Source organism: Calonectris borealis, chromosome 10, assembly GCF_964195595.1.
Source record: "Calonectris borealis chromosome 10, bCalBor7.hap1.2, whole genome shotgun sequence".
NCBI lineage: Eukaryota > Metazoa > Chordata > Aves > Procellariiformes > Procellariidae > Calonectris > Calonectris borealis.
The window spans coordinates 9,475,735-9,493,993 of NC_134321.1; the positions used below are offsets into that span (position 1 = coordinate 9,475,735).

The window sequence follows — 18,259 nt, forward strand, 5'->3', positions numbered from 1 at the left end:
TGTAATCCTATAGCACTGTGGAGCAAACACGCATAAAGTAAGACTGCATTCAAAGAGAAATGTAGGGGAGGAAGGGTTTACTTCAGCTATGGATAGAACAGACTGGCTTAGGTTAAATTCAGCAGTACTGTTTGGAAGACAACAGGCAGGATTTTCTTTGAGAGGGAGGAAGACAGAAGGTCTAATGCTTATGGCAGCAAAGACTCCTTTGGTCGAAGAGTTGCTTGCTGGTCAAGTCAGTCCATTTAAGTATTTTTAAAGCAGTTACATGTCTCAAAGGCATCTCACCCTACTGAGGGTTCAACCATAAGGGCTCCATTAGACAGCGACGCCCACCAGTCCTTACTGTGTCAGCTCAGGTTGCACTCTTCATATCTCTGCAACAGGGACATAGAGCTCCTAATTCTTCATGAATGAAATCAGTCATCTCACTAATTGTCCTGAAGACATTATCAGCCCACAGTCCCACTCACCTCACAACTGGGCAGTGTTAAGAGATGGGAGTGGGTGGGAACACATACTTAGGAAACATTCATTCAGGGTTCAACTGAATTAAACCCACTTGCTTTCCCAGCTCTATAAAAACAGGAGCTTGATACTCAGGTTCTCAGTAAGGCTTGACATTACTTTTATGCCGCAGAGCAACATACCTCTTCAATAAATCATTCCAGTGCCCATAGCCTCCCTCAGATAGGAAGGCTACAGAGATGACCCTTAAGAGTTCAGAGGAGAGCTAAAAACATTTCCAGAAAATCATTCAAGTGCTGTTTAAAGATGTAATTTATATGCACAGCTCTGCACTCCATTGCAGGATTTCATATTTATTTAATTTGATAGTTAAAAGTGTGCCCATCCAACTCTTTGGGCACATGCAGTCTTTAATAAAAAACTTTGTAATTTAGAGTCAAATGTTCAGTGTATTGAATAGGAAAAGAATGTCTTCTTACTCAAGCCCAACATTGTCCCAACCCCACTGGAAAAAACTGAGAGCACCAAAAAGATCGAGAGCTTCAACAAAGCAGCCAGGACAGGGAGAAGTTCAGTTTGCTGCTGAAGGAAGAATTAAGCTCCATAGCTGGATCACCTCCAGGAAGGCCTCCTGTTAGCTCAGGAGCTTCACAACACCTGTGCTACTGACATGGTCCCCCAAGAAGGGGCAGCCTCCAAGGCAACCAAGACCTCTTTAACTAGCATTTGATAAGGTTGGATGTGTGGCCTAAGAAACAGTGCGCAGCACTGGGACTTGGGCTGAATTTCCAACTCTGCATGGGGTATATCAAAGAAGTTACTTCAACTGCCCTGTCCTTCAGTTCCCACCACGTAAACACATCACCTCAGAGACACTACAAGAATTAGAACTCTCTCAACTGCTAAGTACTCACACTGCAGTACCAAAGGACACCTCAGAACATACATAGATGACACACTTTTTAATTCTACCTTTCTCTAACAGGCATGTGACATTCAACATAGAAGAAATGCATGGCACCTCTATCCACCTATGGCAGACACTGCCCCACTGGCAGCTGACAAGGCGCTGGGTGGGAATGCCCTGCCAGCAGCCCACCGCAGCACTGCTTCGGCTCACTCTTCCCCTCGCAAGGGAACCCAGCAAGGCAGATGCACTCCTCTTGCAGGCAGGGGCTGCTTTTTCAAGGATGATAATGATTAAAAACTGCAAGTCTTCAATGCCACATTCTGCAAGATGGAGACGCCTTCTCGGAAAGGGAAGAGATGGGGCAATTCCTGGGGCAGAGATACTGAAAAGAAGATTATCTTCTGAACAGCGACTGGAATGACACAAAGCAGCCATCCGACATCACAAAAATAATGGAAATAATTCTACATCTACTGCATCAACTGCAGTACTGGCCTTGCTCAGCCCTTTCACACAAAGACTCCACTTATATCCTGCAACAAGAATTCTGATTCATTCCTTGATTATTTCATGCTTGGACTATTGCAATAATGTTTGTGCCAAGCTACTTTTTTTTATCCTCGCTCTACAAGGCTATTCAGAGCTTCCCTGCTTGCTTTGTTTCTCACTGCAGTATCCTTGCTGTTCGCATACTTTTTTCCCCATTGTTATTGTCCTATATGCATTCAGTTACATATGAAACCAAGATTGGGAGTTCAATGTATTACTGCAATCATTCAAGAACCTCAAGGCAACAGCAGACTCCAACCTTCTGTGTATCCTGCAGTCCATTTGCTGAGCTTGTATCACAGCTGCTACCCAAATACTCCATCTTTCTTTTGTATGTTTAAAATACAGGTATTTCACATGTTTTTATGTCTAAAGAGCTTGAAATATTTTATACTGTTTCCTATTTCAATGCCTAGAAATCAGCTACATTGACAACTTTTTGCTGCACTTCAGCACACTTTCAGTTTTATGAAACAGTGCACTGGTTGTTGTCATTCCAGAGGTTTTCTACAAATGTCCCAGTGTTCACATTGAAAGAAAATGCAACAAAAAGCACAGTACGTTTAAAGAAGTAAGGGGTCCCCCCCTTCCCAGCAAAAGCAGCTCTTTGTGCTTCCTCATTTCAGCATAGATAGCCAGAGCTGTGATTGCGGCAGTGAAAAGTAAAAATACTTTGATGTAGTATTGGAACAACTGTATCTGAAGCTCTGAAGATTTCATCTAGCATCTGTTGTAGTTATTTTATACTTTTGTGCTGTGGTAGGGAAAAACTTCATGAAAGAATGAAAGTTGAGGGAATATCTGGTTCTTTGCACCTCTTATATTTAAGCTTCTCAAAGCTGTTCATCTGCCAATTGCCTATCTACTCAAAAACAGTAAAGAAAAAATTCAGAGCATTCAAAAATCAGAGATTTGCTTTAATGTATTTAAGTCATGAAAAACAATCAACTTTCAGAAAGAACCTTGCCAAAAAAAAGAAAAAAGCAATTTCACTATAACCGTGTCCAACATCTAAAAATTCAGTCAACCATTTCATTATAGACTAGATACCAGAATTGACTGTGACAGTACTTGGAATAAACTGCAAGTGTGGCACACAAGAAAAGGTGGCAAGAAGAGTGAGAAAACAGTATTAATGGTATTCAATACAGAAATCATGTCTGTGTCTAAGTAGAAACTAAATTACTATCCGAGGTTTTCTTCGCAGATTATTTAGAAACTTGCCAATAGACAAACAAAGTAAATGACAAGACTCTCAATCAGAGCTGTGTTCCCCAGCAATATGGCTCAGTAAAAATGACACAGACTACTTGGACTGCTTCTGGCAAGGCTGGCTCTCCTTAGAGGACTGCTAATGTTAAATACTCAACACAAACATGTGATTGTTAATTCCTTATTCACGCCAGCTTATGGTGAGGAAGATCTATCCTATTCTCAGGGATAGGAACTTGAAAACTTATTTCTTCATTCTCACAACAAAAACAAAAGATAGTATTTCGTATTTGTTACTTCACAATGCAGAATAGCTAAAGAAAGATAAAAAGCATTCTCCTTGACATTGTCCTAGTAAGTGCACATTTTCATACACATTCTGCAGACAAGTACTTGTCTAATCCACATTTGCACAGTGCCTAGCTCATAGACATGAAAACCCATGACCCAGTACCGTCAGAATACAATCAATCAAAATATACAGATGGTATTTTCCTGTTTATTTAACAAAACACACAGCAGTAGACTGCTTGCTTTAGCTGTGCACGTTAAAAAATCAGGGTTCATGCTTAGACAGTAACAGCAAACTCCCAAGCTATGATTTTCCATGTTTCTCTTATGAAAGAGTGTAGCATTGATTTCTGGAACAACTGTTACTCTAATAAGATTGCACGTGGAAACGAATGCATCACAGCTGGTTTCAGCAGGGTTCAGTGAAGACTACCATTCATCTCTGATGAACACAGATAAAATATTCAAAGCTCAGTTTACTGATCAGATCAGATATTAATGGGAATATTTTTCCTAGTTCTCTCAGCTTAGTTCCTCTTTAGAAAGCCAGCTTAAAAGAGAGAGGAAGGGAGAGAGCCAGAACCTGCTCATTTTGACCATCCTGCATTTAACGGAGATGAGTATTCCTACAGTGGAACGATAACCATGCATGCGGTATGCCAGAGTTTTGGTCAATATCAAGATTTATTATTCCGAGGGACAGAAAGAGTGAAATACTGACCACAGCAAATAGGCCATTAGTTACCTCTCAGTTCAATAAGTCTTGATGCTTTCCTTACTATGTGCTGATTATTTCCTGTCCAATTCACATTAGCAGCTTATTTAATGAGAACAATCTAAGCAAAGGGAGAGAAATTCACACATTTACAAAGGACATCACCAAGTTACATTTCATCACAGTTAACACCACTTACTATTCTTTCAGGAAATAACCTTTACTGATCTTTCCTGTTTTAATGCCAGCAATTGCTTTTGAGAAGAACACTCAATTCTTATATTCACTACCGGTTATATTTTAAATAATAGCATCTTAAAGGACAGCAATAACTGCCTAAGTGTTGTAGGACAAAGCATTCACATACTGATAGTGTCCACTAGCATGACAGCATGGCCACAGTTCCTATTCTTAATGGACACTTTTCCCCACTCACAGGGTCATCCCTACTCTTGTGAAGCCTATTTTTCTTCTATTAACTTCTACTAATGTTCACGGTAGTCGCACAGAATCTTGGAGAGAAAGGATCCAACATTTTATACAGAAAAAACATCAGTAAGGACACACATAAAGAACAGAAGCATCATAAGTAGTGCTAATAATTTCACACAGAAAATGAGAGATCAAAGATACAAAGAGGAAAGAGATGCCTTGAATACACCATAAGATTAAAGAGAAAAAACAACTGTATGCATTTTCTACACAGGGTTCTTTTTACAAAGCCATAGTTAAAGAAACAAGTAAAAAGAACACGTATACGTCCTTGACCAGTGTCTGCTTTTTTGTTCTGAGAAGCCCAAATGGTTTTGATTACCATACATTATTTGAATACTCTCTTTTAAGAGAGTATTCCTTGAATGAGTCAGCTTGCAACACTGAGGATGATCAGCAGAACAGCCATTAAGAGAGCAGGATACACCAGCCCCACCAGTGCCAGCACCACAGCTCAACTGGGAAACTCCAGTGACAAAGGCACCATCGCCTGCAACTTCCTGCCCCAGGACAGGGCAGCCTCCCATTCCATACCCATTGATCACACATGTTAATACTGGGAATAATTAGACATCACATCTTATATCTGAAGATTCCTAGAGGAGTTTCCCAATTTGAGTAACAGAGTAAGGAGCAATATTTCCCCATAGCTACTTCTGGTTTTCCACAATCTCATGCAATGATTGTCACATTAATTTTACGTAATAGTTTTTCAGAAAAACAGATATGAGTAGGTATAGGCCCTTTAGAGCTACTATCACTTAAAATACAAGCATCTGCGTCTGCATCTCATACCGTAATCTCCTCCTAAAGTCCTGACCCCCTCACTACCCATTTTTTGGGCTACTGCAAGGCAAAATAGGGTCTGCTCAGGTCACCAGCAAAGTGTTCTCAGCATTGACAGATGCAACACTTGACATTGAGAGGCATCTTTAAATGTCTGGAATATTATGCTCTGTGAAGTAGCATACATTACACGAGGGAGGGCCAGTCAGAAAGCCCTGGATGTGGTAGACGTTTGAATCGCGTATTTCTGTAGGATTTCTTTTCAAGTTTTGTTTTGTTTTAAAAACAGCTTATACATTTATAAAAATGTTTCCACACTGATGACAAGGCACCTGAACTGCTACCTGTCACTATTACAGGTATTAGAAACATACTGAGTTCTGTGGCAATTATAAGGATGTGCTAAAAATAATTTCAAACTTGTCCATTCAGTGGTTAGTCTAACAGAAGAGATTACTGTGAAAAGAAAAGACTGCACTGAAGCACATTCAGGATCCACACCTACTTCTTGCTTTGACTGTGCTGCGCCTATTCCACATTCCTGTTACACTGCAAGTAATGTGGCCAGTCGCAATTTAGGAAGTCTTTGGCAAACCATAAGACACAATCATGGAATAAATATTTCGCCAAAACATACACGAATACACACGCACAGAGAAATCCCCCTAGAAATGTAGTTTGAGCTTCCTGAAAAATCCTGAAAAGAACATCTAGGAGATCTCAGTCTCTGTTCAGTCTTGCAGTTCCTATTTAAAGACAAGTTAGTCTTCTGTTTTCAGTGTTTGCTCACGTCTGAATTTGGTTTAAAGAGCTGCTAGCGTAGACTTAACGAAGTTTCTTCTGAAAGGCTGATTGTGTTTCCTTCTGTCTTTTTGACAGAATCCATTTAAAATGGGCCCTCTTCATTTAATTATCTAGTCTTTATTTTTGCGAGTTTTATTTCTGAATTGGAATAAATGCTATAGCCAGAATTGTGTTTGTAGACAACAGGCTCATTTTATAAGGCTTATTTTATAAGGCTTAAAAATCCTTTCCTTTACAACCAGACAGTGAAGCAAGAGCTCTGTGGTGCAGACTCCACAGCTTTGTCCATGGCACATACAGTATGAGCACAGGGCACTGAAGTTCACCGGGTCCTGTCGCAGCGACATTTAGGTAAGTAGGTGCCTTATACCAATGTTACAGACCCAAGGGTTGTCTGACTCCTGATCAATAATTGAACTTATCCTCTCTAAACTCTTGTGCCTGAAAGGAGCAATATTACCAGGCAGTACATGGTAATGCCATAGATAGCTCATGAAACCAGGAAAATTCCTGATCTCCAGAGTTTAAATCAGCTCCTGGATCATTCAGCCTTCCACAAGAGCATGGAGCAGCAGTAGTGTTTCCTACAGGCTGCAGAGGAATTGCTCTATCAGCACAGTATAGGACAGATATATCCTGTGGAAGATGAAGACTTGAGGGCTCTCTGCAGTATGGCTGTGCCCTTTTTTCACCCCCAGGCAGGAAAACCACAACTGCCTGGCTGCTTTCAGACCTCTCCAACCCCACCTCAGGATTTATTACAGAACACTTAAGCCCCAAAATACAAAAGCTCTGCAAGCAGGCAGGCACAGGCATAAATACAGAGAAGCCTCTGCTGCTGTAAATCAGCACAGCTCAATTAAAATCAATATAAAGCCATAGTCCAGTCTAATGTAGGCCCAGCAGAGACACGGGCACGCTGGTCAATATTGGGGTTCAACAGACAGCTGTCCACTGACGGCTGGCAGAAGCTGTCCTGGTCTTATTTACTCCAGTTGGCAAATTCCCTTAGAAGAAACTTCAAATTCAGCAGCGCACAATCTAGCATAACCTTCTTCCCTGCCCGTAATTGCTGGGGCTGGGCCAGCAGATGTTGTACAACTAACTGGAGGGGAGCTGGCCTAACCATTTGAGGATAGGGAAGGGAAGCAGCCTACCAGATAATGTCTGTAAAAGAGCTTGGAAACCATTGACACAGACTAATTGCTTACTGCAGAGTAAAGTTTCCACACTCTATAGGCTCGTTTGATGTAAACTTCCTAGTCATGTCCAAAATCCTTCCCGCAGGACAAACGCTGGTAATACATAAACTGCTCAGCCAAGCCCTGCTCAGGGTTCCTGGGAAATATTCTGGGGAATGGAAAAGCAAGGAGAAAGAAACAGATATCGCCCTCCTCACTGTTCTCAGCTAGAAACAAACATCTGTCTGGCATCTGGGCTCTGCCACCAACCATTTATTTCCATCTTCAACCTAAACACAGAAGCTAGGCATTTTCATTACCTCTGGCCCCCTCAGTGAGCAAATATGGACAAAAGACATCAGATAAGAGAGGCCGAACTGGCAGAAAATCCCACCTGGAGCTGGAAGGAACCAAGTGAGGGGAGGAAAGAGAGAGAAACTCCCACATATGACAAGCCATGACAAAGCAGCAGCCTGTAGAAACATCCAATTTCTAACAGAGCACAGGCTCCTTTCCCCACCTAATTGCTCATCTTAATTCCCTCCCTTTCTCAGGGAGATGCTAGCAATACTGACCCTCCTGCAGGACATTCCTTTAGAAATAACCATGTCTTTCCCAAGTCTCTACTTGCCTTTGCCTTTTCCCTCTCAGACACAACCCAAATCGTTGCCTGCATCTCAGCATTCACACTTTGCACGTGGCCCTGCTCCTCCCGCTCTCATGCGGATCCCCGGGCGCTCGCTGCAGGGCTCGGCAGGGCAGAGCTGCTCCTCCTTCCAGGCAGAGACCACAACATGGCTCAGGAGGACACCAGATCTCCATCCATTTCCAGGATGGGCTTGCTCCAATGCAGCATATGCACAACCCACGCAGCCAGGACATGCAGTACCTAGGCTGTTTGCTCACACCTCTATTTCATGTCACGAAACCTTTGGTGAAGACTCACGTTTCTGCAGCTGGAATACTCGGTCCTAAACCACATTCCCCTGGAATGGCATTTCAAGTCACTCTGTTCAAACAGTATCCTGACAAAGCATCCTGAGAAAACGATATTATATCCTGTTCTGGTTTCTGGACAAATGCTGGTAGATATATCATTTCCTCATTTTCCATCTCCTAATTTACTCTTTTTATCAGCAATAGTGACAAAAAGGTTCTAATTAGATAGCACTAATCAGGTAAAATGGCATGTGATTGACAGCTGAGAAGTCACTATCTGTTCTCTGAAAAACAGATTGGCTATTTTCCTCACAGAAGCAGAAAACAATAGACAAAAAGATGCAAACCCCCAAAAGGTAAGGCATAATTACACATCAGGTCTATACATTTCATTTTGACATAATCTAAAAGGATTCGTGGGTGGTAAAAGCTGTTTTGGAGGGGTGAACAAGTGATATTCCTCATAAAGGAAGAACAACACCATCACAAAAATGCAATTAGGAAAACTGTCTATGCATAAACTGTTCTGTGGTGGGTTTGTAGTTTTTTGCTGCTTCGTTCGTTTGTTTTGGGTGGGTTCCCCCCCCCCCTTTTTTTTTTTTAAACCAGGACTGGTTTAAAAAAAAAAAAGTCCAGTAACTCAAGCAAAGAGTTTTGACATATATGACAGAGTAATTCCACTAGAGTTTTAACTTTTTAAAAACATTTTCATTTAACTACCTGCAATGAATATTCCAAATACATTTTTCAGTAACAGAAACAAAATAAATCTGCCAAGTGGCACTTAACTTGTAATATGTTACACAAGACAGCAGATAGGAACAGGCCATTCATTCCAACATATAAATTTTTCCTCTATTTGCTTATTTCTATTCTTTATGAGTTTGGGGGCTTAAAATCTAAAAAAGTTATTTTAAGCTGCAATATGGATGTACATCTTGTGGCAATATTTGTCCATCTGATAGTCTCAAAGTTTAACAAAAAGTGGTCATTTGTCCTACATTACTAAAATGTTTATATGTATTTTATTTGCGTGACCTCACTTGCAAATGAGATGGCTTGTATTTTGAGATCTAATAGAGAAAACTTGTGACATCTGGTATTTTGTGTATTAACAGAAAAAAACTCTAAGCTTACCTATAACCATTCATATCCAATGAAATTTATGGTCTTTAAATTTAAAAGTGAGGAGTTGGCAGTCAAAAATTAATATTTGTCTGTTTATCTGGTATCAGTATTCAGACTTCTTAGAAAGTAATATTTTTCCTTTAGCTTAAACTAGGCCTGCACACCATTCTTCTTGGACGAGCACCAAATGTTTGAAATGCATCTCAGATCTTCCAAAAAAACATGCACAAGTTCATTATGATGCTTGAAATCTTCATAAAAACTTTCTAGATATTAGACATTTTCCCATAGAGTCAACATAGCTATTAACATGATTTCAAGTTTTTGGGGTTTTTTTAACAACTTCAAATACAGAGCTGGAATTTTCTAGACCTGAACCAACCGTCAAACCATATATCAAAGTCATAATTCTGAAGTATATTTTGATTTGTGGCATTTCAAAATTGTGCAGACACATCAGGTTTTCCATAAGACTTATAAGAGCAGTGGGACAAACAACAAAATACCCTCCCAATATCCTACCTTCTCAGCATCACACATCCTGGTGTGATGCTGCACTGACATTGTTGTCATTATACACTACCGCAAAAATACATGCACAGAAAGAAATGTAACATTTCCAGGGTTTTTTTTAATCTGGATGTATATATGGATGCTTACAGTCTTCCTAGAAGGCTCGACAGGATAAGCAAATGGTGAGCTTGGGAATATATTGATTGGGCAGGGAGAGTAGCGAAAAGTTTGTGGGAGTATGCCTTTTTAAGGGTATGTTAAGAAACTAAAAGCAGATTGAGAGAAAGAGCAGAGTAATAAGGCAAATCCTGCAGGTAAATGGCAGGAACGCAAGAAAGGAGAGGATGTGTGTAGAGGGAGAAAATACACTGTAAAACTAATTTAAACTGTTTCTGAGCATAGTAGTAACAAAAAGCAAGGAAACAATTTGATTTTGGAGATATTTCATGTTTCAGTCTTCTGAAGAGATCAACTCACCCGAGTATGCCCAGTAAGGATCCCCCGAAGCCTTTCGCCTCCGTATCTGCACAGAACTACCATGTCTGTTTTCATGCAGAGAGCCAACATAACCTTCAGTCAGAGCTGGGAAGAGAAGCAGCAGGAACCATTAGGAAAGTGGTAGTTACTCCCTGGAGTTTACACTGTGAAGCTTAAATCTTTGCTGAGCAGAGACTATAAACTTGGCATTGCTTAAAAAAAATTTAACAGGCATGTTCCCCACCCATGAAAACCCACCATACAAAGATGATTCACAGAAGCCAGGACTCACTGATGCCATTATTCTGATCTGGCACGTGCCTGCATAACTCCAATAATTTCCATAAGGAAATTCTGATATACACAAGCAAACAAGTATGAGCCATGACATATGACCAAACTCTCTCTGCCTAGACCCAAAAGATAGCTTACTTTGCTAGTGACCACCAAACTACTAATTGTAATTCCACACAAAAATTATCAAGATCCTTAAAAGAATACAGATGCAAGCGGGTGGAATATGCCGGTACAGGGTTATCCTGGTTTTTGTAACTGCACCTATTTTAAGCCATATCTGAAAATCCCACGTAGAACAGTTTCACGCAGGACCGAATGAATCTCCTCTACGTACAACCTGCAGACCTGAGCCCACAGCGCACTGCGTAACAGTCTCAACACGAGCGAGGCTCGAGTAACATCACTTCATATAAGTCACTCAAGCAAGGCAGACGTAGCACTGCTCTCTAGCCAAAGGAAGGTTGTGTTTGTCAGACAAAACACGCAGCGTGCAATACCAATGCCTTATGACATGAAAGGGAGAGGCCAGTAACGAAGAAATCTTTATAGAACTTCACAACCTACAAGAAATTAAATTTATCAACCAAAACAGAAAAGAACGAATCCTACATTGCAACCCAGGTTTTTTCTTTTATACCTCAAACAATATTTTTTTTTCTGGTAAAGGAATGCATAGCTTCCATGAGGACTGGGTTATTCAGGTTTTTTCTGTGCAAATTTTGCTTATTGTTTCTATGCATCTGACTGAACCAAACTGAAGGTGTGTGAATTCACAAATGTCAGTAAAAAGTCTGTAATAAATTCAACTACCTTTCTCAGAGCACCACAGCCAAAAACTTTTGTGCTATAATACATGCACATAAACAAAAAAACCCCTTAGATCCACAGACACGGAATGTGAAGAAATAGTATGCACCAACTGGGTCTATGGAAATTTAAGTCCAACTGATCCCAAACCACTTATTTGATCAGTAAGAAACTAGCTGAATAATTCAAATTAAAACTTTAGAAAACCATGTAAAGCACTGCTACCCATAATGCAGTCACCAAGCACTGTATTCCCTTCTATTTCCAGGCCAATTATAGCTGGGCTGAAATGAAGCTTTTAACAGGACTTCCTTGAACATCAAGCACCAGTAACTCAGAATTTGGCTTTCTTTCCCTTTAGAAAAGCTTCTGGGTGACACCCCCTTTGTACCACAGCAGCAGAGAGCATGCTGTGTCCGAGGGCTATCCCAAGTCTGCTAAACAGCTCTATAGACACCCTTCACTCTGCAACGTGGATCATGGATTTCTGCAGATTCTGGAATCCTGAAGTGGTAGGAAAAGTCATGCAATCTCAGAAAAGGCATTATGGGTTTGCCCCTGACAAATTTTCTCTTGTGCAAGCAAAGGTACTTTGTACTAATTGTGCAATTTATTATGAGCCTCTGATTTGAATGAGTTTTCCAGATTTCTTGGCAACTTTCTAAATGCTAATTCACTCCAGGCTGCAAACTAGAAATGCTGGAACACATCATGCTACCAGGATTTGTAGGCAATACTGTATCACATACCTTCTTTTCCTTTTCTGATTTATCCTAATATGTCTACCTGGTTGGGAGGCTATAGGCACTCATTTGAACAGGAAAGAACAGGTAAGGGATGTGGAGACCCAAACCCTCTTGGCAAAAAAACCCCACCTGAGCAAAGATCAGAGACCATGAAAATCCTAATCTATACTAATCACATAGAAATAACCTAGGTGGATGGCTGGAAAGACTATCAGAAAAAAATGGCCTGATTATTCACTTAAAAATCACATGTGCTGAGAAATACACCTAAAGTCCCTCCTTATTACAAAATGAAAGAGAACAGCAGCTTTCTTCTGAGCATCCTCTACAAAGAGGAGGCAAATAGTTGTGGGGGTTTTGTTGCCCAGAAAAATTGATTCCTGCAGGCAGAAGGAAGATTTCACCCTGCCTCCTCCAAGGAATAAGGTATTCCTGCAGGTGCCTGCTCAGTGAGCCCTTCTGCATGCCTTACCATCAGAAAAAAGAAACTATGTCCAAATAATCTATATTGTTGAAGGAAAAAAGGCTCTGAGTCAGTGCAAAACATCTGAAGTTGTAAAACCCTTTGTACGCCTAGCTTGAACCATCAAAAAGCCACATGGCAACCATGGTATGGCTATGAATCATACCACTGATTTTCAGTATCCTCTGTGCAGAAAATTAAATTATGCAAATCCAAGCCTTTATGAATGCCTAACTTTAATGTGAAATTGAACATTTTCTTCAGTCAGCATCTTATTTATGCAATTAAAAACCTGACATTCTTGTGAAAATATGCAGGTTTAGTTTTCTGCATAGACACTTAACAGATTTGTACATTTATCTATACTTATAAATAGTGAAGAGCCACGCTGTACACAAATTTATTTCCACCAAAAAGGATGTTAGAAACCAAGAGAGGAGCTCAAGTATTTGTCAAGACAACTGTGGGAAGGAACTTGCTGGTTATACCGCTAAATATCTTCTGTAGGACTGAAAAAGAAACAAATTGGAACATCCTGTTCTAAATAAAATCCTGCATCACTGTTAGGCAGCCCAACATTAATGTCAATAGTCCCCTTACAAATGTGCAATAGTTCAGTAGTCATTAGCAATTTAGAGAAGATATATGTTTACTGGATAGCTGCAGAAACTCTGGGAAAAGGATGATAGGTCAAGATCTCTGGCCATGCTGTGAACTGGAAAGGTAATGGTCTGTCTCTATCAAAAATCATGACACCACCTTCTTCCCTAAGCTGGCTCAGTTCCCCAGCCTGTTCACAGTACGGTCATGCATTTCTGCATGGGGCCGCACAAACACTCCAAGAAAACACTGTGGGAACAAATAGCTATTGTTCTAATATCTTATACTGGTAAAGCCATCAGGAAACCACAGACTCAATCTCATGGTGCTTTTGTTCTGTGGTGTCAACTGGGGTCAACGGACTCTCTCGTACTGAAGAGGTACAAGGTACATAGAGCATACAGTGGCTTTTCCGATAAAAGTTTGGAAAAGCCAAAGCATTCGAGTCAAGTTATTTCAAAAAATGAAGTGCTTCATCTATCAAAACCATCTTATGTTTCAGGCAGAATCATTACTTTTTCCAGATTTTTGGGGGGGCTGGGGATGTACCTTCCAACCAAAACAACTTGGCATTACCAATGAAAATTTAACAGGCATCTCAGTATTGCTGAATCTGCTTCTTTCACTGAAAATACATACAGCTAAAGTATTTCGTTCAGCTCCAGCCATTAGAGTACATTTATTCATTTTTGAAATGCCCCAATCCACGTTTTCAGAAGCTATGCATGCAAATAAGTTACTCAAACTCAACTGACATCTTCCAGTGTTTCTAACATCCGAACAAGTTTTGGAGAAAATATAAACTCCTGCAGAATTGGATGCTGGAGAAAAGCCAGCAATTAGATGGGCTGGCCTGGCACGGAGCAAACACAGGGAGGCTCCTCTTTTCTGGGAACCCTGGAAAAGTTGGGGAAGTAGAAATTGGGACAACAGGGAGGGGTAGGAACATGCTCCATGAAGGCTCAAAATGGAGCAGCCAAAATGAAGCGCTGGCGTGGAATACAGGCACACACACAGAGCAGGAGGCAGAGAGGAAGAGAAGGGACAGCAGAAGCCCTTGCCCTGCAAGGTTTCATTTGATACATCACGCCAGTGCTGATGGCAGAGGAGTAACGAATACCATAATATATGGTCTGAGACTTGCAGATACACGATTAAAAGAGAAGGGGACCAATCTTATACTCAGATACACAAGCGTGAAATTAAATCCTGAGCAACTTCTCTGGCTGCTGGTGCAGTATTGGTGTCTATGAAGCGTAACACCTGCAGTCAGTGGAGTTGTGCTGTGCCTATCAGAACTACTTCTGCAAGGAACAGAGGATCCTTCAAAGCTAACACGGAGAAATATCTTACACACAATTTCATATAATTTTAATCGGTACTGAACGCTACATGATTTTAGATGATGTGCTAAATGAATCAACCCATGCGGCATATCAGCAGACAGCAAAGCAATGCAATGCTGGATATGGCTTAGCATTCTGCTCAGCTTTCCATTCACTCTGTCTCAATGTATTAACTTTCCAATAAAAATTATTTGATAAGTGCCCTCAAAGGTACGATAAGGTAATTCCTGCCTGAATACCTTACTAGTATTCACAGTTCACATGAAAACACAAAATTTTATCCCCAATCTACCTTAAATATAAAGCTATTCAGAGAGATTATACCCTCGGCATTGGTGTTTAAAAGGTATCAAGCCATCAGCTATGTAAAAAAAATCCTTTAAGGTCGATACTTTATGTCTGAATGGTGAAATCATTAGTTATGATGGTAGATTAACTAGATTCTGTGCCAAACTCGGATTCTTTTAAGCCTTCTTTGAAGACAAGGGTTGCACACAAATCTGTGTTCAGCTGTTCCGATTAAAACGGTACAAAGTCACAGGTACACACATTGCCCAGTTCGTAATCATTCTGTGACTTGCCACTGTGGACTATACTAGCAGTTGAATCAGTTTTAGTCCTAGTCGCTAATGTGGACACACTTCTTAACTGATGTACTTCTCAACCTCGTGCTACTGCTGAAAAACAAGCCAGCCTTTGGAGACAAGAGACTTGGCTATTGGAATCTGGAGTAGTGTCACACTATAAAAACACTAAAACAGCAGGGTTAAAAATAAAATCTTGCTAGTGTGTAGCAAAAAAGCACCAAGTCATAAGGAATGCTAGCAATTAGTTCTGTATCAAATCAATGCAGAAAGGAAACTTTTCAAAAACAAGAAAACCACTATTTTCTTGAAGACTGCACAACACCACATTTTATAAGGGGGAGGGAGCACAGAAACATTACCTGAAGGGCTTTTGTATCATCTCTTAAATGGAGTTTAAGAGATCAGTGAGCCAAGACACTTAGCCATCTGCAAGCCTAAAGCTTTAAGCAAGCCTCACCAAAGAAATGCAGCATCTTTATCTAGGTGCATTTACTGTATTTTTAATTGGACTGTGCTAAAAAGAGAAGCAGGTAAGCTGAAGACACTGCAATGCTACACACTGTAACACACGCTCTGCTGAAAAGAGTTTAGGCTTCCGGGCAATTTCTTAGAATAAATGTTGTCAACTGGGCCAGAAGGGAAAAAGAGAGGAGAAAAAAAAAAACCTGATAGGAAATAAATGTATAATATTAAACAATTAAAATATTTTTGTACAATTAAAATAAATAATGGTTAAATTCATCTTTCTAGGCTCTTTCACAGACAACTTCCTAAACAAAACTAGGTTATTTGCCTTAAATATTTTACCATCCTTTGACAGCAAATAAATCTAGAAATATTTCAGGCACAACTAATCCATTTTGATAGCGCATTACTTTTAAGCAGACTCTTCAGGCATGGATTCCCATGTTTTGCAGATTATTTTATATTTTGCCAAAGAAGGATGAAAGTTAAAACAACATATGGTGGTCAGACAGCATCAACAAATTATATTCTGAATGAGACTTCTTCCCTTGATTACGCTGCAGAGATTTCTTCTGATTATCAGATAAAAGACAAAATCTGTTCTCCTATGAATGCACATGCACTTTTCACAGTTTTCCATTAATGAAATACGGGAGTTACAAATCACAAGTTTCTCACAACTAAGTGAAATAACAGACACCCGGATGCTACATCTGCCAAGAGATGTATATACCTTTCCCAGATGACAGTTACCCAGGCAGCCCCTTAATTCCTGTATGAGCACAACCCACAGGTTTATTCCTAAAAATGACATGGGGACTTTTCACACCATTCATTCTCTATTGTTCACGTGTCTGATAGATGATGTGGTAACAGCGCAAATCCTAAGAACAAGAACATAAATGCAGAGCCCAGCAGGCCTTTACAGGAACTAACCAGCAGACTGCAATTTGAAGATGAAAAATAGTCCAGGGAACGCGCTGTCAAACTGTGGGGATTAAATTAACTAGCAGAATTAAAAGCCCTTATCCCAAACATGAATACAACAGTCACTACGTGCATTAACCCTTGGCAACCTGTTGAGACCAAAGCCAGAGAGTTAAGTGTAATGCAATTTTGTATTACTCCAATGTATCAACACAATGCAAGTGCCAAAGCATTACAGCTGATGCAGACAAGAAGCAGAAAACAGATTTTCAGTGCAGTCTTTTCCTTACATTACAAGGGATGAAGTTTAAGGGTGACAGGAAAGTATTCTACTTCAGAGCAAGCCTTACGCCAAACCAGAACAAGGACACACAAGTGTACCCCAATACCAGTGCTATCAGCCACTCTCCAGCAGAGCAGATGCCCTCCCAGGGAAAAGCAAACCAGTCTCCTCAGTCACGAGTTCCCACGGATCCTTCTCTCAGCCTGCCTGGCTTTATAAGCAAGATGAGCAAAGCTCATTAGCAAGACAGTAACGCAACTTCGAGTTGCATTAACGATGCCCCATTAAGGGGACTCAGAAAAAGAAGCTTGGGAGGCCAGAAAGAGGCAGATGCTGCCTGATGATTAGAAAGGGCTTGATTTTGCGTTTTCATGGCTTACACTCTGCTGGCATCAGCTGTGCAAGATATGACATAGCTGGTGAATTTGGACCACTGATGTCAATTGGCATCACCTGCAACACTTCTGCTAGGAATAAGCCAAGTCAGCCAGATAACCAAGAGTGCCAACAATTTCCATCTCAAGATAAAAAACACAGATTATACTAACCACAACATCACCCCTTCCAGGAGGACAGTGCCCGGCAGCAAAGCTTCTGCCAGAGAACTTGGGGAATACCCTTAGACTAAGGGTTCTCCGACTGAGGTACATGAACTCAAATCTACCCATGTGTGAGCAACAGGTAGAAAAAGAAACCCAGTCTCTTAACTTTACCCCTGAGAAAATACAGAAATGCTGAGCAGAAAAAAAATAGCCCAGACAACTGCACTCTCCTCCAGGATGGAGGGGCTGCTGTTCGTGCCACACTGTGTGCGATGGCGAGAGCCGCAGAAATGAAGCTTGAGGACCCCAGCTTCAGACATAAAACAAGCTGTGTTTGATCCAAATGCAGAGTAAAACCTTTATCCCACTGTTAGTTCCCTGACTCTTCCCTGCATGCAGAAATACACTCCATCTACCCTTAAGACAAATTTTTCAAACAGACTGGTATTCTAGGCATCTAAGTTGAGATACCTTAAAGACAACTAATGCACATTACATCCTAAAAATCGGGCTCCTTTTAGACACTTCTGAGTTGGGTAGTCAGACAGAAAAAATAATTGGGAACACCTGAAAACTCTGTAACCTTGAAAACTCTTGGTCTGCGCATTCTTCACAGTCCCTCAGACTTCTGTTAACCATCATTATCTGCATTTCTTAAAAGGAGGAATCTTCATCCTTGTTCATCACCTCTCCATGCTGTACTTCAGAAGGTTCATGTCACCTCTGAATTT

General features: G+C 40.6%; 1 protein-coding gene across 1 annotated transcript in view; it reads right to left on the reverse strand.

Moving 5' to 3' along the window:
- The window catches only part of PTPRG (protein tyrosine phosphatase receptor type G), a 415,889-nt gene that overhangs the window by 312,762 nt on the left and 84,868 nt on the right, over window positions 1-18,259 (reverse strand). The window contains exon 2 of the mRNA XM_075158716.1: window positions 10,466-10,570. Coding sequence (XP_075014817.1) covers window positions 10,466-10,570 — 105 coding nt within the window. The remainder of the gene's footprint in view (window positions 1-10,465; window positions 10,571-18,259) is intronic.